This window comes from Poecilia reticulata, linkage group LG19, assembly GCF_000633615.1.
Source record: "Poecilia reticulata strain Guanapo linkage group LG19, Guppy_female_1.0+MT, whole genome shotgun sequence".
Classification (NCBI taxonomy): Eukaryota; Metazoa; Chordata; class Actinopteri; order Cyprinodontiformes; family Poeciliidae; genus Poecilia; species Poecilia reticulata.
The window spans coordinates 18,751,119-18,772,346 of record NC_024349.1 but is presented as its reverse complement, the minus strand read 5'-3'; the positions used below and the strand labels follow the sequence as shown (position 1 = coordinate 18,772,346).

The 21,228-nt window shown below is 41.4% G+C and overlaps 1 protein-coding gene and 1 long non-coding RNA gene across 6 annotated transcripts; both read left to right on the top strand.

Annotated features, from left to right (window-relative positions):
• Nucleotides 1-17,140, top strand: plekha1b (pleckstrin homology domain containing, family A (phosphoinositide binding specific) member 1b). Of its 4 annotated transcripts, none has more exons than XR_001777670.1 (13): nucleotides 1-99; nucleotides 3,671-3,856; nucleotides 5,695-5,751; nucleotides 6,086-6,131; nucleotides 6,653-6,750; nucleotides 8,399-8,524; nucleotides 10,031-10,162; nucleotides 10,256-10,324; nucleotides 11,468-11,532; nucleotides 11,610-11,673; nucleotides 11,829-11,918; nucleotides 13,422-13,599; nucleotides 14,364-14,453. XR_001777670.1 is itself a non-coding variant. In XM_017310967.1 (13 exons), exons 2-13 carry the CDS (start codon nucleotides 3,716-3,718, stop codon nucleotides 14,599-14,601), a joined length of 1,167 nt encoding a protein of 388 aa, XP_017166456.1. In that variant the 5' UTR covers nucleotides 1-99; nucleotides 3,671-3,715; the 3' UTR covers nucleotides 14,602-17,140. The 4 variants fall into 4 exon arrangements, 3 of the variants coding, with proteins under 3 accessions (XP_017166456.1, XP_017166455.1, XP_008435880.1); XM_017310967.1 differs by lacking the exon at nucleotides 13,422-13,599 and adding an exon at nucleotides 12,536-12,576 and having other exon boundaries at nucleotides 14,364-17,140; XM_017310966.1 differs by lacking the exon at nucleotides 13,422-13,599 and adding an exon at nucleotides 12,536-12,609 and having other exon boundaries at nucleotides 14,364-17,140.
• Nucleotides 17,141-17,859: 719 nt separating this feature from the next.
• Nucleotides 17,860-19,700, top strand: LOC103481868 (uncharacterized). Of its 2 annotated transcripts, none has more exons than XR_536347.2 (2): nucleotides 17,860-18,159; nucleotides 18,253-19,700. It is a non-coding gene; the product is annotated as an uncharacterized LOC103481868 (long non-coding RNA). The 2 variants fall into 2 exon arrangements; XR_536346.2 differs by having other exon boundaries at nucleotides 17,864-18,159; nucleotides 18,993-19,700.
• The last annotated feature ends 1,528 nt before the right edge of the window (nucleotides 19,701-21,228 follow it).

Genomic DNA, 21,228 nt, shown 5'->3' with positions numbered 1-21,228 from the left:
ACCGGAAGTCGTTAGTGTTTCTTCTACATGTAGCTTGACGGTTTTTTTTTTTTTTTACCCGGACAGCTTCCACTCTGGACTCGGACTGAGCCGAACTATGTAAGTAAACCTCGCTCCCAACTGGTCCCGCTGGCCTCACGGCGGTTCTGAGCAGAGCCAGAACCCGTCGGGATGAATACTCGGACGGGTTTCGGGGCGCCGTAGGAGAGTCGGTTTACTGGTGGTGGTGGTGGGGGGGAAACGGCCCGATGTGTCAGGCCTCTCTGACTGACAGCAGCTTGATCCACAGGGAGGGATTTGGGCAGATTGTTGTTAGTGATGATTAAACTGATTTATACCGCAGTGATGGCAGACAGAGAGCCGCATCAGCTGATCCCAATTTATATCCACCAGAACGGAGTTTTTTTTTTTTTTTTACTGTGTGATTACAGCAGGATGGGAGCCGCTGGGATCTCTACAGAGGAGGACAGCAGGAGTGGAGGATTTTTACTGTGCGCTCATGAAAGAGAAACGGCTAAATATGCTGATTTTTATTCTTTCAGATGCTCTGTGGGCTCTGAAACCTTAGAGCAGATGTGGAGTTTGAGGTCCAAATGTGTTGGTTAGATTTAAATTCAGGGCCAGACCTGATTTCTTTAGATTTCAAAATGTGTGGAAAACCCCAAAGATATGACAGATTCACATATCTCCAGCAATCTGTCACAATGGGGACTTGTCCCTTGGGGACTTTTATTTAGTTTAATGGAGGAGTTGGAACATGGTGACTCTGGAGGAGCTGCAGAAATCCCCAACTGGGGCGGGGGAAATTTTGCTGACAGGAAAGTTAAGAAAATCTGGCAAGAAGAAAGACAAACAATAGGGGACATGGCAAGAAAATGGAAGAAGGTGTCAAATGAGACCAACATTTAACTTTTTGCCCTCTACACACTTCGATCTGTTTAGAGGTAATTAAATACTTTGCATAGCATCCCAACTCTGAAACATGGTGGTGGCATCAGCATGCTGTGGGAAAGCTGGTCAGAGCTGATTGGGAGATGAAAAGAAGGACTCTAAACAAACAGTCAGAGCTGCAGAATAACAGCTTAGATCAAAGTATATCCATGCTTTAGGGTGGCCCAGTCAAAGCCCAGACCAAATGCCATTCCACCGTGTACGGGATTGTACAAGATTGAGTTTAGGAGCCCTTTTTTTAATGCCTGAATTGTTTTCAGAGATGAATGGCTTAGCAAACAAACATCCCTCAGAGAGTGGTCAGGAATAAAAACTGGACTGAAACACAGATGACAGCAGCTGATATCTACAGGAAGCTTGAAGGACTTCATTCCTACAGATTGGGATCTGATCAAGAACTGGACCAGACATATGAGGATCTCCATTTGCCCCCCCAAAAAAAAAAAACTTGTTAGGAATGAAGCATTACATTTTTTTTGATTGATTTAAATGTTTTTATCAAAATAACGTCCTCTAATCAGCAAAGATTCTGTGCGTGTGTTCACATTTTTAAAGTCCAGCTCATCAGCTGGAATCAGAAGTCTAGCTGACTCAACAGTTGCCGTGATACTAAAACAAGTCTTTAATCTTTCAGGAAGTTTGATTGTTTAAGTGTCCGTCTCTGCAGCTGCTGATGAGACGGATCTTTTGAAAAAAAAAAAAAGGGGGTTGGGGGGGAGGGGAGGGGGATGGATAATGGACCAAAGAAAAAGCATAATGTTAATTATTTGCCGGCATTTTTGACCCAAAATGCACTCTGGTGTTTTCAAAATGTGGAGACAGAGACCTTTGCAAAGTGAAAGCTGACAGAAACTGATGGGATTTTTGTGAAGTGTTCACTCGCGCTAAGTTCAGCCGCTCACCTGTTAAAAACCAAACAAACAAAAAAGACAAAAGAGAAACTCTGAGAAGGAAGTAAAGGTTTTTAAAGGGGATACATCTCCACGGCTTTTAATGTGAATACAACTCTGGCCTGCAGATAACGGAGATGCTGCTGCATTCGTTTTCTGAGATGTTCAATTTGGACTTTTCACTTTCTGTCATTCATTCGTAATCGTCAAAATAGCAAGAAATAAAAGAGCTTGAAACATTTCCCCTGTGCGATAAACGTGTACAATATGTCAGTTTAGCTATCTGAAATGAACCTCTTCACAATATCAAACTTCGTGGCGATGTAACTACCAGCACAGTTTTGATAAGTGCCCACCCCATTGACTCGAATCTCCTAGTAGCTATGGTCTGCTTGCTTTAACTATACCAAACCAGATTGGGTGTTTGTTTGGGATGATTGTTTATGTGGAACACCCAGGCTTGTGCTCACGTTTCAACCGTTCAGCTGTTTATTTGTTTAGGTAGCCCTCCTTCCAACTTGAGCAATGCAAGAGACCCTCAGCATGATGGTATCACCACCGTGATTTTTTTGGTCACGTTGCCCAGACAACGCAATCGTCATCTCGTCTGACTATGATGCTTTCCTTCAGAAGCAGTTAGTGAGGCTTATCTACGCTGGCGTATGCAAATCTCAGTAAGGTGGTGTTGTGCTGACCCAACTTACAGACGTGATTGATAAGCTTTGGATAAAAGGCGGAGCCACACCCGCCCCTCCCCCGGCGCCCCAGAATCCATCACTGCGTTACCACGACAGCAGGAGTACCGTAACTCATCTGCTGGAATCGGAAATCTACTGTAACTGGGAACGACTTGTAGAGTAACTGTAAATATGACCAATATGACCAGTGCAAGCCGGGTGACTTTCAAGGGGTCAGAAGGATTTTCATGGATGTTTTCAGTTGGGCTGCAACTAATGATTATCTTAGTTTGAGATTGTTCTGACAATTAATCGATTAATTGGATAAAAGGAACTGGCACGTTCTGCAGATTTTTCATTGAACCACTTAAGCTTTTTATTTTTTTTTTTTTTTAGACGATTTTAGAAATACATAAAAAGATTCCAATTAAATAATAATAATGATAAAAAAAGAAATTAAAAATGACAGTATCATTTCTTCAGTAGATGCTGCTTTATCGCTGGTAGGAAAATATACACCTGCGGCTGAAATAAAACTTCTAACGTCAACATGAGAAAAGCTCAGTTCCCTTGCTGCATCAAACCACTGCAGGTCTGAGCTGTTGATTATTGCTTCTGTTAATAATTGGCTTGTGAAAGTGAAGCTAAAAACTATGATATTTGGAGAGTTTTGGGTTAGAACATATACAGACAAAAAACATTTTTTTAATATTAAATGCAAAATGTATTTGTTTTGTGAAGCCTTGGCTTAACTAATGCTCTGAGTATGTTGTTCTTTCAGTAAATGACCTTTTATTGAGTCCGTATGCTATATAGTTAACTATTAATATATTAGTTGATGATTATTTCAATAACTGATTCATCAAAATTTGCCAGATTAGCCCTAGTTTTTTGTAACTTGTCTTTTTATTTTACGTCAAGTTGAGCATAGTGAAGCAGCAAAAGCCACAATTTAAGGTCATCCATCTAGAGTGACAGTTACAATCAAAGTAAAATAGAAACCTAACCAGTGAGAGGAGAATCACCTGCGGCAGCGAGCTGTGAGGAAGGACGGGGCCCAACCTGGCCTTGACCTTCTGAGCAGGGTGACCGCAGCCTGCCGTCTCACCCGCGACTGAACTCCCGACCTGTTCCTCCGCCCTCTTCCCCCAGAGTTCCTGTGATGCCCCAGGGCGGGCCGAGCTGGCCGGGGTCGCGATGCCGTACGTGGACCGACAGAATCGCATCTGCGGCTTCCTGGACATCGAGGAGATCGAGAACAGCGGCAGGTTTCTGCGCCGGTACTTCATCCTGGACACGGAGCAGGGCAACCTGCTGTGGTACATGGACAACCCTCAGGTGGGTGAAGCCGAGCGGGTCCGCTCCCGAACCGGATTTTTAGTCTGCAAAGCAGTGTGTCGGCGATTACTTTAGGCTGCGTCGGGTGGACCGGTGGGTGTCGCACAGAACGGATCAGGAAGCAAACAATATGGTGGAACATTATGTTACGATTGATTCAGTTTATCGTTGTGCTTTTAGCAGAATGTTGTGGCTTGATTGTCTTGGATGTTGCGTTTAAATGACACAGTAGTAATTAACGGAATGTATTTTTAATAAGTTGACTGTTACACGTTTGGTGTTTATTTTTGATTTCCAGTGACATTTTTGTTAATGACAAAAATTTACAGAAAGGTTGTTATGGACAATGCAGAGCAGACTAATAATGAAGACGTTTGAAAGAAGTTTTTGTACATATTGCATGTTCAAACAATAACTTCGTGCCAAAACTGGTTGAAACGTGATACATTTTGTGTCGATAATTCAAGCAAAATTGAGGGAAAAAATATTTACAGATACTTTAGTCGACACATTTTTTAAAAATATAATAAGTCGACTACAACTAAGACAATTCTGCTGACTAAATTATGACAAAAACGAAATGACATTTTAGTCAAAAGATTAAAACTAAATAAAAATGAACACTGCTTGTGGAGCCACCTGCAGTTACAGCTACACGTTGTTTTTCTTCAGCATTCTTTGGGCAGAGTAACTTTTACCAGTTCTCTTTATTTTCTTTGAATTGAGAGTTTCAAAACATCGACCTCGCTCTGGATTCTCAGTGAGATTTAGGTCTGGGCTTTGACTGGACCATTTAAGCTCACGTACACGCAGTGAGCTAAACCATTATAATATTGGCTGGATGTTTAGCTTTGCTGGTCGGTGAACCTCCAGCCAGTCTCTAAGTGGGTTTTTTTCTCCCACGGTTGTTCTAAATGTTGCCTTTTCTTGCAAAAAAAAAAAAAAAAGAAACAGTTATTGGAGCATTAGATGCAAGGGAGCTAAAAACTTTTAACATATTTCATTGTACACACTTTTTAAAAAGCACATAACTGCCTTTGTATAATCAGGTCTTCCGTTCTTCTAGCAAACACTGTTTTAGTGGTTTATTTTTATCGTCTGCTCTGTCCGCACCGCTCAATCTTCAGGCTGCTTGCTTCTTTCTAAAAAAAAAGTGAAACTCTCACATACTTAACGTTTGTAGAGGTAGAAACTGTTTGTAGCCACATTTTGTAGCAGCAGAGAAGGAAGGAAAAATGAACAAAAACAAAGCGCGCYTCAAAAACATCTCTGTAAAAATGTAATTCCTAAAAAGAATTGAAACATTTCTGCAAACAGGTTAGAACGAAGGTGAAGGGGAAGTTCTGTGCTAACGGGACAAAACGACGTCGAGCGGCTTTTTTTTTTTTTAGCAGCGCACCTGCCACAAACACACATCCGAGCGGACTGACTTGTGCGTTCAAAGGCCCTCGCAGGCAGGAAGTGATGAAAAGCTCAGCGGCGGGACGCTGACGTTGAGCTCCTGCTATCGGGGAATTCTTTAATAGAAAACCACGGACTCATGGGATTAAATATAATTTAACCAGAAAATACACGAGAATAAACTCAAAGAATTTTCAGATGAATGGCTTAAAATAACAAATCTGAATAATTTCTTCAGCGGTTATCGGAGAGGTAGCTGTTTTTCTGCATTTCTTTTCCCCTCTGTGTTCACACCAAAACACAAAGACGAAGAAATATCGAGGCACGACGGGAATCTTGAATTGTTCTTTATCGATTTCATCCCTTCTAACCCGAGCCCTGTTTTGACTCAGCAGGATCAGTTTGATCACATTCTGAATGTTTCATTTTTCTTTCAGAACCTGCCTAAAGGTGCGGATAATGTGGGCTTTCTCAAACTCACGTACATCTCCAAGGTCAGTCCTCGCTCAAACGGCGGCGCATTTTGCGTCGCGTCTTTATTTGACCAAAAACAAGGAAATCTTTTAGAAATCACCTGTGTTTCCAGAGCAAGAATTTCAGTCTTTTTGGCCACACTACAACCAGAAGTTACAGAAAGGTTGTCAAATTTTCCAAGCAGTTCGTAGTTATTCCAAGCTGTTTTTAGGAGGAAATGTTTCAGGGAAAGCTTCAGGCTCCAGAACAGTTTATGGGTAATTTCTCAGTAACTTTGGAGTTAGTTGCGTTCCACTGGGTGATTTTTAGGCTTTCTTGTGTCGTCTGTGACATTTACTGTCTTCCTGTCTTCAGGTCAGCGATGCTACCAAGCTCAGGCCGAAGGCAGAGTTCTGCTTTGGTGAGTTTGTTGTTTTCTCCCTCCATTTATCTCCCTGAACTCGCTCCGTCTTTGTGCCGAAGCTTTGCCTCCACACCCCTTCCAAGTCCCTTGTTTCCTTCCTTCTGTCCTTCCTCATCTCTCCACTTCTTCCGCCCTCCTTCTTCTCTTCCTCTCCCTTCCTCCCTCCCTCCCCCTTTTTCCTCATCTCTTGAGTTTACTTCCTCCCTTTTGTCCCGCGCTACTTGTTTTTCCTGCCGCGTGGAACAGCAGCTCTTTGTCACTCAATAGGAGGAAACCGTGCAATGACAATGACCGAACCGTTGTGTGCGGACATGTGCACATGTGTTTGCATCTAGATGGGATGTTAACGCCGAGACGTGCATCCTCTCTGGCTCTGAGAAACCAGAAACAAGCGGATATTTTTAGATCTCCATGCGGCGGAGCGGATTTGTCTTTGGTTTTATCGGGTCTTGTGATAAGCGGGAGTATTTACATATCGTCCCCTGTTTTTTTTGTTTTGTTTTTTTATCTCTTCGCAGTTATAAACGCAGGCATGAGGAAGTTCTACCTGCAGGCCAACGACCAGCAGGATTTGGTGGAATGGATCAGTGTTCTGAACAACGCCACCAAGATCACAGTGAGACTCGCGCACACAGATACACGCACAAATGGGGTTGGGCACAGATGGATCCATAGTTGACCCTGTTTTACGTCGCAGCCATCCCACACTCTGCACTCGGCCTCGGGCCACAGCAGATGGAAAATTAGCCATCAGACCGGACCGATGAAGCTCGATCCGCTCTCCTCAGAGCCTCGTCGGAAAGTTGTGGGGCTTCACAGGCCGATGCGCTTTCCAAATTATCCTCCGGCTTCGAAGCCGCAGGGTCAATTAGAAAAGCTTCTGCGTCAAAACTATCTTTTAATTGTAGGGATTTTAGAATGTCTGCAAAAATCGTCTGGAAGGCGAGACACAAAAACCTTTAGACAAATAACATCCTACACTGGTAAATAAAAGAGAAAGAGGAGAAGGGACGATTCCAAACTTCCTTTGAGGTAAATTAACTCCAGAAATCCGGGATAAGTTGACTCTAAAACTACACTATTTGGAGAACAAGAATATTTAAATAAATCAGCGATGCACCGATCTATTTTCTTCACTTCCGATACCGATGTCTGAGGTTTAGTATCGGCTGGCGCAGAAAAAACTGTGCTGAATTGACTTAAGACATTTCTGTTTTTAAACAGACTTAAATATACTGAAATACAAATTTGTGTGAGGCAGTACAGCACACTTACATACACCAAACACGTAAAAACAACTTTCATTTGTTCAGTCAGTGCAGTCAGGAGGATAACAGCCAGTGTAAATCAAATAATAGGGGAACTGAAACCGATTAAAAACAACAGGTTGACTGCATTGGTGAAACATGTAGAAAATAAACTGAAACAAACCTTAATTCAAATGGTTCAGAAAACGCAATTAGGATTTCTAAGTAAAATGTAAAATAAATTCAGAGCACAGAGCATAGAATTAAACTGAATAGATCTGTCCTAACGGATCGGGCACCTATGCAGATATTAACATCGGGTCTTTGCATCTCTAATATAAATTATAGGGTTTTTTTTCTTTTAGACCTGTATGATTCTAAGTCTACAAAGTTAGATTTAATTTAACGGAGACTTTTCTAAGTAGTAAGTAACTTTGGCTCACATTTTGTACAAAATTCTAAATCTCAAGTTGTTTTCAATCCTCTAGAGAAGGGAAGTCGTTAACATCATCCAGAATTAAAGCTCCCCCTACATTTAAACGACGTTTTCAAGCCTTAATTGTGTTGATTTTTCATTGGAAACGGATAATTCTAGGGCTAGAATATCACATCAAATTAGCAACAAATATTTTTAATCTTTTATTTCCTGATTTAGTTTTGAAAAGGATTTCTAATTTGACCAAAAAAAAAGCCTCATTGAGACACACATTTTGCATATGAGTGCATGTTTATAACAGATAGTTGGTCAAAGTATGCGCAATGATGATAATAACAATAAAACATATTATTAGGAATATTTCAGCTCCATTGGTAACTGCTGCTGCAGGAGGACTGAAAGATGACGAATGGGTGACTCAACAAACCTCACCCACTTGTAATTTTACTGCTTTTCCTTTTTTTTTTTTCTAGAACATCAAAATAAATGTCTGGAAGGCTAATAAAACCTAGCTCGGCTCCACGGGTCGGTTCTGATCTCCCGAGTCGGGTCTGAGGCGTTACTGTCTCGTTGCGTTTCAGGTGCCAAAGTCTGGAGAGAGCCAGTCCGCCTATGTGGAGACCCCACAGGAAGCCCTCGGCGCTATGAAGCAGGTCTCTTACAAAACGGAGATCATAGGTGGAGTTCCAATCATCACAGCCACGCAGGTAACGCTTCCCCCAGTCAGAGCCGTTGTCTATCAGCAGCAGGTCTGGTCTTGTCTCTGCAGGTATGCGGCTGTGCGTTTCACCCAGAACACAACAGCTCTGCTGCTCCGACTGTTTGTGTCTCATTAAAACCTACTGGGCTTCACAACTGCTGGGGAAAAATGACCCGAGAGTAAATGCAGAGGTTTTCTTTTGCGAACTAATTTTACTTATCAAAACTGGATCTACTTAAAAAAAAAAGCCATTATCAGAAAATGGTGTAAACTCCAAACATCTACAGTAGAGGACTGATTCAAAATCGTGTATGGCGTATTCAAAATGGAGAAGATGCATACATTTGTGATTTCTGTTTGGTCTTTTTCTTTTTCATTCATTTTGTTTTTGTGATTTTTGAATACGTGTACAGAAAAATATTAGGAAATAATTCATAATTATTATCTTAATTACAGTTTTTTAATTCATAATTGATAAACTGGACTTACTTTACATCTATAAACTTCCCCACATTGTTGGGCAACTACAGTTGCATTACTGAGGGTAGGCTTACGTCTTTCTATTTTTGCAATTTGTTATGGCACCAGAAAACTACCAAAAAATAATTCTCAGAAGGAGCTAACACTAATTAAAAGTGGTTATCGTTGCATCAGTTCAACTTATTTTTTTGTCTCACTCCCTCTGCGGTCTGATTTTCTTTTTATGTTCGATAGTAAATAACAATGCCAGTTGCTCCCTAGATCATTTTCAACTTAAATTAAAGCGGTTTTTCATATTTCAAAAATACAACTCTCTTAAATTTTAGTCAACACTGTTCTACAAATTATGCTCATTACAACAAGGAACCTGCGAAAGATCAGATTTAACTAGTTCAATAATAGAATTATGACAAGAATTTCCTCACAATTTAACACTTAATCCTACTCTAATTGAATACTGCAGTCTAAAATTTAAATGAATTGATAATAAAATTTGTCATAACGCCACACTTTTTGCAAAGGCAAAAAGCTCTCAGATGCACTGAATGCAACTAAGCGAGGTCAAATAAAACACCTGAAATACCTGGACTTGTTTGCTAGCAAATGTCCTAAATAGTAGTAGATATACAAGTTTGCAGGTTTAAAGTTAGAGTAAGAGTAGCTTCTGTTTCCAGTTTCCTGGCGTACTCAAAACCTGAACTGCAAGACGTACACCACTAGCGACCCAACAGAACCTGTAATGTCCGCTGCAGTTTCCTCACTTCTGTATAAATAGGCCAGATAGGTTTTAGGATTCTGTTCTGTGGAGCTCTATAAGTCAAAACTTGAACTTTTTGGATCTATGCGCATTTTGGAGAAGGAAGAATGAATCACACATTAAAAAGAACCGCCTGTCCACAGTGAGGCACTGGAGCAGCTCTGTGATGCTGCGGAGAGGGCAAGATGGTTTTTGTTTTCCCCCGTCTGTCTTAAACAGAACCTTAACGTTACGCCAGGTTAAGATGAATCCTGAACATGTGGGTGTTTGTTGTAGGAGCAGAGCGAAGGCCAGAACGGGTCGGACCGAGGGAAGCGGGCTCAGAACCAGCTGCCGTACTTCCTGTCCAGAGGAGCGCAGGACCAGTCTTTCATAAAGGCGGGATACTGCGTTAAACAGGGAGCTGTGGTGAGAGCAGACAGACAGACACCTTCTCTAGCTTTCATGACGATGCATACGATAAACTAGTGTTGATGTTCTGTATTTTTTTTTTTTTTTTAGATGAGGAACTGGAAGAGGAGGTACTTCATCTTGGATGAAAATGCGCTCAGCTACTACAAATCCGACCTGGTGAGAAAATGGGATGAGGTGGTGTGTGTTTGACATCAAGCTGGAACCAGACGGCTGTTATTCAGCTCCAGACCGGAGAAAATGTCGATCTTAAAATTAAGAAATTTAGAGTATTTTCCTTCAGCAGCAGGTCTGGCAGCTCTTTGTCTTCGTATCAAACAGAAATCGTGTATCTTTGTATATTTGTTGTGTCTTGAGAACCTGTTCTGGACTTAGCTAGGTGTTTTAGCTAGGTAACACTAGCCAAAACACCTTAGCTAGCTAAATTCAAGGCTCATTTTGCCTTGAATTTTTGGGATGTTTGTCTGTACACGCAGCAGCACGCGCTCTAAATTCCTCCCCGTAAGATCCGTGTGTGGACAAATTAAGCGAATGACATCCCAACCAGGACCTGTCGAAGCGCATGTGGACACACCCAGGTTGTGTGCCCTCAGGCTGTGTGTTCATTTGTAGAGGCAGCTGAGATCAGGTGATCTGATTAATAAAATAAGCACTGCTGTTAAAAAAAGATCTGGAAAAACAGAGCTGAGTTTTCGTTCTCTGCAGTGACAGCAGGAAGTCTTTTTGGGCTTAGTCTTGACCAGCTTTGCACATCTAGAAACTAAAATCATTGCCTAAGTAGAACTAGATGACGTAGAATAGCATGAAACAAAGAAATTCCTTTTAGCTGGTGCGGGAATCCTTCCTTTGAAAGTTTTCTGTCATTTACAGAGGGTGTCCGTTCATCCTTAAAACGTATTAAATTCATGTATCTAAAATTAATTTAAAATGTCTTAAATTTTGTTGCATGACTATTTAACTTTGTATATTGTATGTTTCTTTTTTCTCTCCTGGGACTTTTCTATCAGACATCTTCACTGCATTCTGTGACTTGAGGCGGTTTATGCTACCGGTGACTAGCTGCTAATACACCCTTGCTAGCCAGCTAGCTAACTTTTCTGTGTCTAGTAGTGAGACCCCAAAACTCTCTCTGTTTTTGCCATGCTTTACTTTAATACAGCAGAATCCTCTAACCGTCTCCTATATTCATAGCTTTTTTTTTTTGCTCTTAAATTTAATGCAAGGTGGTATTAAAAAAAAAAAAGTCTTAAAAACTCTTAAGTTTCAAACCCTTATTATGGGACATATTTTATTCTTTGTCAGGACCGGGAGGCACTGAGAGTTATCCCGCTGAAGGAGATTCAGAAAGTCCAGGAATGCAAACAGAGGTCAGTTAGCACTTGAAGCCATCAGAGCTTTGCTAAAGCCACGGTGTTCAAAAGCTACTCCGTTCTGTGTTCTGCAGCGAGCTGATGATGCGAGACAACCTCTTCGAGATGGTCACCAACTCCAGAACCTTCTTCATACAGGTGACACTGGCCGAATTCATCTGGGTTTTCTGGATGAGACTCACTTCAGCAACAATTCTCAGAACTGCCTGATTTATTTATTTAAATCACTACAATATGAGTTCATAATATCACTGGAATAAGCTGAATCAACTCTGTGGGTATGTGTCTTTCAGGCTGACAGTCCAGAGGACATGCACAGCTGGATCAAGGCCGTCTCCGGGGCGATTGTTGCCCAGCGCGGGCCCGGGCGCTCAGCCAACACGGTGCGTATCTCGTCAGCTGAAGCTGTGCAGGAACCTCCTTAAATGTGGGTGCAGTGCAAACAGACAGAGGTCGCAGCAGTCTATACTAATGTGCATCATTTCTGACTTTTATGAGCCAGCGAAGTGGTGCCACCATGTGGCGCTTACAAGTAAGTGCATCGGAGAAAGGAGCGCCTCAACTCTGAGTTATTAGTTCAAACACTGTGTGAAACGATCAGTAGCCCATATTTACAAAACACACACACACACACACACACACACACACACACACACATACACATGTTCACAGCTTGTGAAGTTTCTTCTTTTTCTGTCTCTATAGTTTCTTTCCTAACTCGAACAATGATCCACCACAAACTGACCTCTGTGCTTTTAAATTTAGGAAATGGCTTAACTTGTTCCTACAAATGTGGTTGATGAAATGTGTTTTTTTTCTATACTACTTGTGCATTTCTGTACACAAGGCCACACTGTCTTTGTTTTTTAAGTGCAGTATAATGTGGTTTAGGATCGATCCACCGATCAGAATCTGACCACCGCGAGGCGGTTTGAGGTGTGTTGGAAAGGAGCTCTCTGCCTCTCCATTACTGAGTCCAGCTGTAAACTGTTGTTTTCAGATCCGTCAGGTGCGACGGCTCTCCAGTCCGTGTATAGAGAGGTATACTCCGTTCTGCAGTGGGGAATCCCGCACGTATGTGTCCCCCCCCAACCCCCGACCCTTAACCTCCCACCGCCCCCACCATCCATCGCTGCTTCCCCGCTAACGGGCATTTAGCCCCACGCTCCTCCAGACGGGTCCAGCTTGACATCAGTTCTCACTTTTAAATGTGCAGAATGAAAACAAGAGCGCTGCAGTCGGATGAACTGAAGTTGACCTTTAACCTCACAGTTAGAATTTAGGTCAAGTTAGGTTTTTAACTTAAATGAAACACATCAAGATTTGTCTCAGTAAATATGTTTCTATTTAGGCTGTGTGAAGTGCCAGGAACAGACCCACTAACCAGCACATATAAGACAATCAACTCATTAGTGTGTAAATTGAGTTGTGTGTAATAAAGTACAATAATGCAAGGAATAAATATTTAACAGACTGACTGAAATTTATTCAGTTCTTACTAGAAAAGCATTTCTAGTAAACCTCAACATAAGGCCGGCTTCTCTGGGCCCAGAGGTATCTGAGATGGACCATTACAAAATGAAAATGTGGATTGTGGTCGAACATATCTGTATTTCACAACTCCAGCTTATGAAAGGTTAATAACATGGTCATGTTCTTCTTTTTCTTTTTTTTTTTCTTAAAATATTTTGTACATTTGGACCTGCAATCTGTTTCTGAACTGTTTCCTGATCCCTCTCTGAGTAACATTTCCAGACTTCCCGACTCGCAGACGACCTCCCAAAACCAAGTCGTTACTTTCTTTCTGCTAACCCTCTGCCATGTTGTCTTTCTGTTTCTCCTTCCTGTTGTACGTGCGTGTGTTTGTGTGTGTGTGTGTTTTCTAGAGAGTGAGGTGTGACAGTGACACAATAACTTTCCCCAAATGAGCCCCGCCGCCTGCTTCCTGTTCCCTCCCACTGCTGCTCATCGTTTTTATCACCAAGCCCCCGCTGCCTCTCAGCTTCCTTAGCAACCGCTGCATCATCCTTTCCTCTTCCCCGGCAACAGCAGCATCGCTCGTTCGTACGTGGACCTGCATGAACGTTACATCTCAGAGCCAGTCATGTTCCGTGAGACCATCTCAGAGTGTTTGTATAAGTTAAATTGGACAATAATTCCAAGAGGGAAGTTAAATGTTGTAGTGACTTGAGTTGCAAAGCAAAATAGTTAAAGATGAGGACAAATTCGAAGGCACGTTTTTGTGCAGACAGATAAAAAAACAAGCAGATAAAATAATCCTTGCAGTAGGATAATCTCACACTGAAAAGCTTAGAAAAATCCAAAAACACAGAATCTTACCCAGTATTTTTTTGTCTAGATTCAAGTGAACACATCTTATGACACTTGAAATATGACAAAGTTTAATATTGATGGCAAAAGTCCTAGTTCCACAAGGAGATTATTTCACTTATAGCTAGTACTTTAAAAAAAATCATTCTTAAGGAATTATTATTTATTATTGTTTTCTATGACTATTACAAAAGGAGATGAAATTCACGAAAACATTTCTTAAAATGGAACAAATTTCCTGATTTTTGGCTCAGATTTGAATTAGATTCTTATCTCTGAGTTTATTAAAAAAACCTCTTTACTCCTGTTGTCTTGTGCTTTTCTTCTTTCCCATCACAAGCTCATCCATCCATTCATTCATTCATTCATTCATTCATTCATTCATCCATCCATCCACAGAACCATCCATCGGTCTGATCCATTAATCATCACATCCATCATTCCCAGCCTCCTCTTCACCCTCTCACTTCCTGTCCCGCTCTCCTTTGTCTCCCCAGGAGCACAGTGACCCTCCCTCTCCCACCTCCGCCTCCACCTTCTACTACTCCCTCAACACGGAACCGCAGCACCCAGAACCCTCAGCGGGTGCTCAGCCTGACGCTGGACACTCGCCACCAGGACAACTTCCTGGGCCTCCTGCCGTGGCGCCTCAGTGGAATCCAGCCCGTGATGATTCCGTTGCCTTCAGCGCGTTCCCGCCTTTCTTTGCAGGAGACGGTGCAGACCTCAAAGTGACGGAGGCCGAACGGCCCTGCGCCGGCGGCGGGGGCGACCCGAACACGGAGGAGCCCGACTCGGAGATGACTCTGATGTGACAGCAACTGATCTTTGAATATTTCTCCTGCTAAACTTCCTGGGACCGGGTTTTTCTTCTCCCCCCCCCCCTCCCCCCCTACGTCTGGCTACGCCTACAAGGTCTTCCTCTGCTGTTCCCCTTCACCTTGTCTTCCTGAATATCTCTCACAGTGTGTTGCAGCAGACCAGCGACACAGATCACACAGGCTGTTTAAGCTCTCAGCAGGAGTTCAGCGACACAGGAATTCACTTCTGAAACAACCAAAGTTTAAAGGGTCGCAGAGAGATGTGTTGAAAGACGTCTCTTCAGTCCTGTGTGTGTTATCTGGAAGGTTGAGATTTGATATGAATTTGTGTTGTTTCCTTATCAAACTGTTTTTTTGTTTTGTTTTGGTTTTTGTTTGTAGCTGAGTTTTTTTCAGGCACAGATAAGGAGACATATGGAGTCTTGCAAAACTTCCCCTTAAAGATGTTGGTAACGCTTTATTTGACGGGGTGCATAAGACTGACATGACGCCATCATAAACATGACATAACATCTGTTATGAACATGAATGGATTTTCATAAATGTCATCTTGATACAAAATTAACAATTTTAATGGACTTTTAATGCAAGTTTCAATGCGAAGTTGCATTAAAAGTGTTATTATTTACCGAATTACACTTCATGACAACAGTCGTAAACGTTCACAAAGACTCCTTTGTGTTCGTGACAGTGTCATGTGGGTTTTATGCACACCACGTCAAATAAAGTGTTACCAAGACGATCTCAATTATATTTTATGTCATAGTCCAACACAAAATAGTGCAGTGAAGTGGAAGAAAAATGTGTGGTTTTAATGGGGGCACGGTGGTTAAATGTAAAAGTCTGAAAAGTGTGGCATGTATCCAAATTCAGTCCCCCCTGAATGAATACTTTGTAGAATCCCAAGGTCGCAGCTCAGGGTGTATCTCTTCATACCTACAAACTGAGTCCCTCTTTGCAAATTATTCTCCCCACTCCAGATTGAAGAACAGCATACCCATAGCATCATGCTGCCACCACCGACATTTGTTACTGTGGGAGCAGTGCACTTAGAGTAAGTTGCGGTCTTTACTCCTGTAGCTTTTCGCAGCAGGTCAAACAATTCAGCGGGTCAAACAGAGTCAGTCTCATCAGCTACCTTTCTGCTTGAAGTTAACTGTATGCAGGCGGACTTTATTAATTTGGTGACTTTTGAAGGCAATTATTACAACAGAATTTTAACGAGGTGTTTCAAAATCTGCACTGTACTCTTTTTATTCCACTTCAAATTATGCAGTTGGTGTTGATATATACTATAAAATCTATATAAAATACAGATTTTAAGAGTCAAGGGATATGAATGTTAAGAAAGCTGCAAGACTCCAGTCATCCAGAAACTCTGCTGCCACCTAGTGTGTACAACTAGTATGTCAATTATGTTTGTTTTTTTACTTGCGTTTGCTTTATCTGCATTTTCTAATAAGTGTTAAAAAAAAAGGTTGCTATATATTTATTTTTTTGTTTGATCCTAAACTAATAAGATCAAACAAATTATACACAAGAAAAAAATATATAATAAAAGAAATAGGAATAAGGTTACAAAGAAATAATATATTTTCACAGCACATGAAACTGTTTACATGCAAAGAAATGCTTTGCGACATTTGCAGAAATCATGCATGTGAACACATACACGGAGACACAGTTAATGTGAAAATAAAGATATTTGACTTCAAACTAAGCAGAAACATCATTCAGATAACCTAAAAGAAAAAGGAAAAAAAAAGTTTAAGATATGTTCTTTAAGTAGGTTTGATCCTCAGAGTTTCTCGTGTTTATATGGCGTGTGTCAGAATATAACCTGAATTATTTAAGTAAATTTCTCTTTTTGCACCTCTTTCACTCCTATGTTAATCAACCTGTGTTACAGAAACTGGACTTTTTTTCTTTTTCTTTTTCTTTTTTTTTTGTGCAGTTCGGGTCGGGTCGGCGGAAACCGTTTGTGACTTTGCTAAAAATGTCAGCCTCTGTCCCGAGCGTGGAAGTTATGCGAAACACGGAAATGCTTCAGCATCACAAACTCAGACTCTGGAAACATTTCCTTCTTGCTCACCAGCTCCCCTCACCTCACCTTAACTTCCTGTTACTTTACCTGCCGTCACGTCGGCGTTCAGGACGCCCGTCGATTTGCGTGGAAATCTTTTGGGACTCGAGCCGTCCCGCAGGTCGTTTCTCCTCTCGGCTCTCTGGTTATGGGTGTTTGTTTTTTGTTGTTGTTGTTTTTTTCTAGTATTGATATTATTAACTTTAATGAGGAAAAAAATAAACTACACATATATGTTGTCTACTGAATTTTTATGAACTCACGTGCATGACTGACTGTGCACCCCCTTCACTCTTCAAATGTTCCCTTTGATACATGAGTTGGGTAAAGTGCCTGCGTCTATCTTTCTAAAGAGCAGATTTTAAAAACACCATGAGCTGTTTGATCCGTTTTGTGTGTGCGTGTGTACGTGGGTGAGACTACGACCATTTTTCTATTTATTAAAAGATGTTTAAAAAAAAACAATGAAAGTGTTTTTTTGTTTTGTTTTTTTTTTTGTTGTTTTTTTTTTAAAGAAAAATCTACTTCTGTGTTTGGGATTATTCAGTTTTCATACAGATGGCCTCACATTTTACTGTAGGATACCTTCCTGTACAGAAACGATCGTGGTCCACTCAATGACCTCAAGGTGACTCGGCTCTCTGGATGAAAAATAAGCTAACTTTAACACTGATCATGCTAACTGGGGCCTGAGGAGTCTAAAATGCAGCTCTCGGGTATTTAGTGATTTCCCTGATCGTTGCAGGTGTGGGGGATCAGTTGTTGGGGACTTTAGATCAAGGACCCTCCCTCCCCCCACCTTCTATTAAGATATGATTATATTCTCTATCCTATGAATATTTTCATAGGAAAATATTTCATTCTCTGTCCTATGAATATTTTGTTTTGTTTTGCTATTAAAAAGCACTGTGTTGCATTGCTCATGTTAAGCTGAACATGGAGAGTGAAATGAGTTTAGAAAGGGATCAGTTTTTAACAGGCGCTTAGGGCAGCCTTGGGTCCTACGTTTATGTTGAAGAGCGTAAACTCAGTAGAACATAGTACCCATAAAGTGACACGTCGGATTTATGAATGTTTTGTATTTTCAGGTAAGCCGAAGTAGTAAAAAATTGTTTGTGACGTGAAGTTGTAAAGTTTCATAAGACGAAATGTATGTTGCTGTATTAATAACGGAGGTTATCTCAGTGAAGACAGCTAAGCTAAGTTTCTGTGTTGAAGAACATAAGTTCAGTAGAACATAGCAGCCTTAGTGTGATGCAAGTCGGATTTATGAATGTTGCTTTGTATTTTCAGAAAAAGGAAAGTGAAGAAAATGTACAACCACCGCATGTCATCACTCGAGTGTGCAACACAGGCCCTGAACTTGAGATGAATAACGTTTCTCCATTTGTGAGTTCCCACTCTTATTTTATACCCTTGTTGGTAAAGATCCACATATCTCTTACATAACTGGTGGTTTCTTAATTAATTCTTTCCTCACAGCTCTTAAATTATTGTCACCTTCCCAAAAATAATGGCATAAGTCATTTTTGCCTAAAACATCTTTTGAAAAAGGGCTGAAGATTCCCCCCCCAAAAAATCACATTTGGCGAAAGAAGGACTGGCTGTTGATTTAGGAAGGTGAAGTTATGATGAAATAATTTAATAAGTCAGTTGCTGAGGGACAGATTATTATATCCCTGTTGAGTTTTCCTTCAGTTTGGATTCTGACCCGTTGTAGAAGGAGTGTTTAAAAACACAGCATACCCGGGCCGGTATGGATGCAGGTTTGCTGCACTGTAACTTTGACCAGAAAAGGATGAAACATCACATCCATCGCTGTTTATCTCAGTTTCCATAAATCAGCACAAACTGCGGATGTTTTTGTGGAATTGGGAACACGACGCACAGGGATAAACACAACGCCGCAGCGCCGCTTAGATCCGTGGCCCTCAGCAGACTGTTTGGAGATCTGAGTCATCCCAGCAACACACTCCTGCGTTTTCCCGAACCGCACAAGCCCGGCAGATGTCCATAAAACCAACGCCAAGTCCGTCTTCAGTGATCCAGCTTTTTGTCTTTTTTTCTCTCTGTGTGTCTTGGATGCACATATACGTTCATAATTCCTGACTGCGCATGAGTGGACTTAGATTGAGCCGTCTCACTCAGATGGGACTGTGTTTCTGGGAAAGTCCAGAACAGAGCAGTTGATCAGTCTCCTGTGGTCTTTGCGTCATAAACAGAAACGGTTCCTGGTCCAAGCGAGAGTTCAACAGGCTGAGGACATTTCCACCGAGACCTTCGTTCATTTCTCCTGTTTAATCCGGTTGGTGTTTATCATGACTCATGTTGTACTTCAGTGACTCGCGTTGATGATGATTTAAAGTCAAGTCTCAAGGTTCGGTATAAGGAGCTTTTCTCCAGCTCCATAGCAACAAAATGCTGTCTCTTGTCAGGGTTTTAACAAAATTATGGATTTGTATGGTAAGCTGTCAAATAGTTGGATCTAGCACGAAAAAAAAAATCAAAATCTGGACATTAAGAAACTTTGTTCTTTTATTTTCCACGAAAAGCTTCGAATTGAATTAAAATAGAAGATTTTCTCTTCTTTTCCCAAACCCTGTGCACAATTTTCTGTTGCAGCAGAATCGTGTGTAAGCCAACAAAGCATCCAACAAACTGTGAGCCAAAGGGAACATGTTATGCTCGGCTAACCTAAAAGCACTGGAAGAGGCTGAACTGCTGGCAGAACCTGCAGATGGTAAACGGTTCCTCATGTCGCTAATGAACCCTGATGGATTTATTAACTCCAAAGAACAATCTAAGGTTATTTTTTAATTATTATTCATCAAAAAAATATGTCATTTACGACCATTAAAATGTTTGAAATAGTCCCATGTGTTAACTAATAAAATTCATATGGGGAACTTGTGCAAGTCTCACTGATCGAATCCAAGCCTCTGACTTTTTTTTTTTTTTTTTTTTTTTTTACAGCCACAAAATGTTTTGTTTGCATATGGAATGTTTGGATTTAATGCAAAAACACGTTGATGTAGTCCTGAAAATACCGGCTTCTGCCAGCAGGGGAGCTAAAGTTTAAAAAAATGAATAAAAAATACACACACCTTCTGCTGCATCACTCCAAGGCCAACTCCCTCTATTTACCTCCTGGAATCCTTCACTTTCATTCTTGCAGTCACCCATCTGTAAAAGATCGCCCATGACAACCATCTTTATTATTTCACCTTGCTCAAAACTCTCTTTCTCTTCTCCATCTGTCTGGTGTTTTGACTTGACCTTTGAGTCTTTACCGTTCCACCCAGCTTTCACTTAAACAGACATTTTGGCTGATTTTCATGACGGATATAATTTTTAAAATTATTATTAAAAAGCATCTCTGATCTTATCGCGCATTGGGATTGAACCCCTCCTAACTCACTCCTCACCACTGTCTCACTGTCCAGCTTTGTTCTCTCTCCACTCTGCTGTCTCTGCGGGTTTCAGGGTCACTGGAAAACATCATCGCAGCACCGATTTCTCACTTCCCCAGTCCGTATCCTGCACCACCTTTACACACATACATCTTCTTACTCTAAGGCAGTCTGCCATCTTGAAAACCATGGTGACACATTGCCTCACCCTGACTAAGCCGCCCCATCGACACTCTCATGGCGCACGACATCACGTCTACAGGGTGCATGAGCTCATTAATCTGTAATTTTGTGTTGCTTACATGTAACATGATAAATTAACATTGGAGATGTGAAAAGGGAGAGAGAGAGAAGATAAAAGACGAACACTAAACTCAGGCTGAACAAACTTTTCCACAGCTGGGAGACAAATCACCGGCTGCCAGCAGGTCATCGGGAAATCTGTTTGGTCCAGAAATGTCCAACAATGACATAATAATCACACGAAGCCGCATGTGATGTCATAGATACTGTCACTGATTGTTCAGGTTTCAAAACAATCGATAGTTTCCACAACAAAGCTTCGCCTGTGTGTGTGTGTGTGTGTGTGTGTGTGTGTGTGTGTGTGTGTGTGTGTGTGTGTGTGTGTGTGTGAGTGTGAGAGAGAGAGACACACACATTGGTTCGCCTCAGTCCTGGCCGAGATTAACGCCAGAGTCTTTAACTCCGACTTATTCTGCTCAGACATGCTGGAAGCTGTCGCCTGCTGCAGAATGTTTCACATTTTTAACAGTTTTGTTAATCGGATTGTACACAAGGGCACTTCTTTTTCTGAGAAGTGCCGTCATCAGGGTCAACACAGAATAAAACGCATTCTTTCTTCAGTTTGTGGCCGCAAATCTGAAATTTATTAAACTTCATTCAGTGATGATAAGTAATGAGTCTAACTCTTTTTAGTTGTTATTTTAAATTTGTGGTACTTTGTATTTATCCATCCATTTTCTTGCACCCTTTTTTCCCTCAGTGGGGTCGGGAGGGGTGCTGGTGCCCATCTCCAGCCAACGTTTCG

Excerpts from the sequence above, each read along its gene's own strand:
- plekha1b (XM_008437658.1), top strand. The coding sequence starts at position 3,716 with ATGCCGTACGTGGACCGACAGAATCGCATCTGCGGCTTCCTGGACATC. Across the intron at positions 6,132-6,652 it reads GAAGGCAGAGTTCTGCTTTG|TTATAAACGCAGGCATGAGG; the intron begins GTGAGTTTGTTG and ends ATCTCTTCGCAG. Across the intron at positions 8,525-10,030 it reads CAATCATCACAGCCACGCAG|GAGCAGAGCGAAGGCCAGAA; the intron begins GTAACGCTTCCC and ends TGTTTGTTGTAG.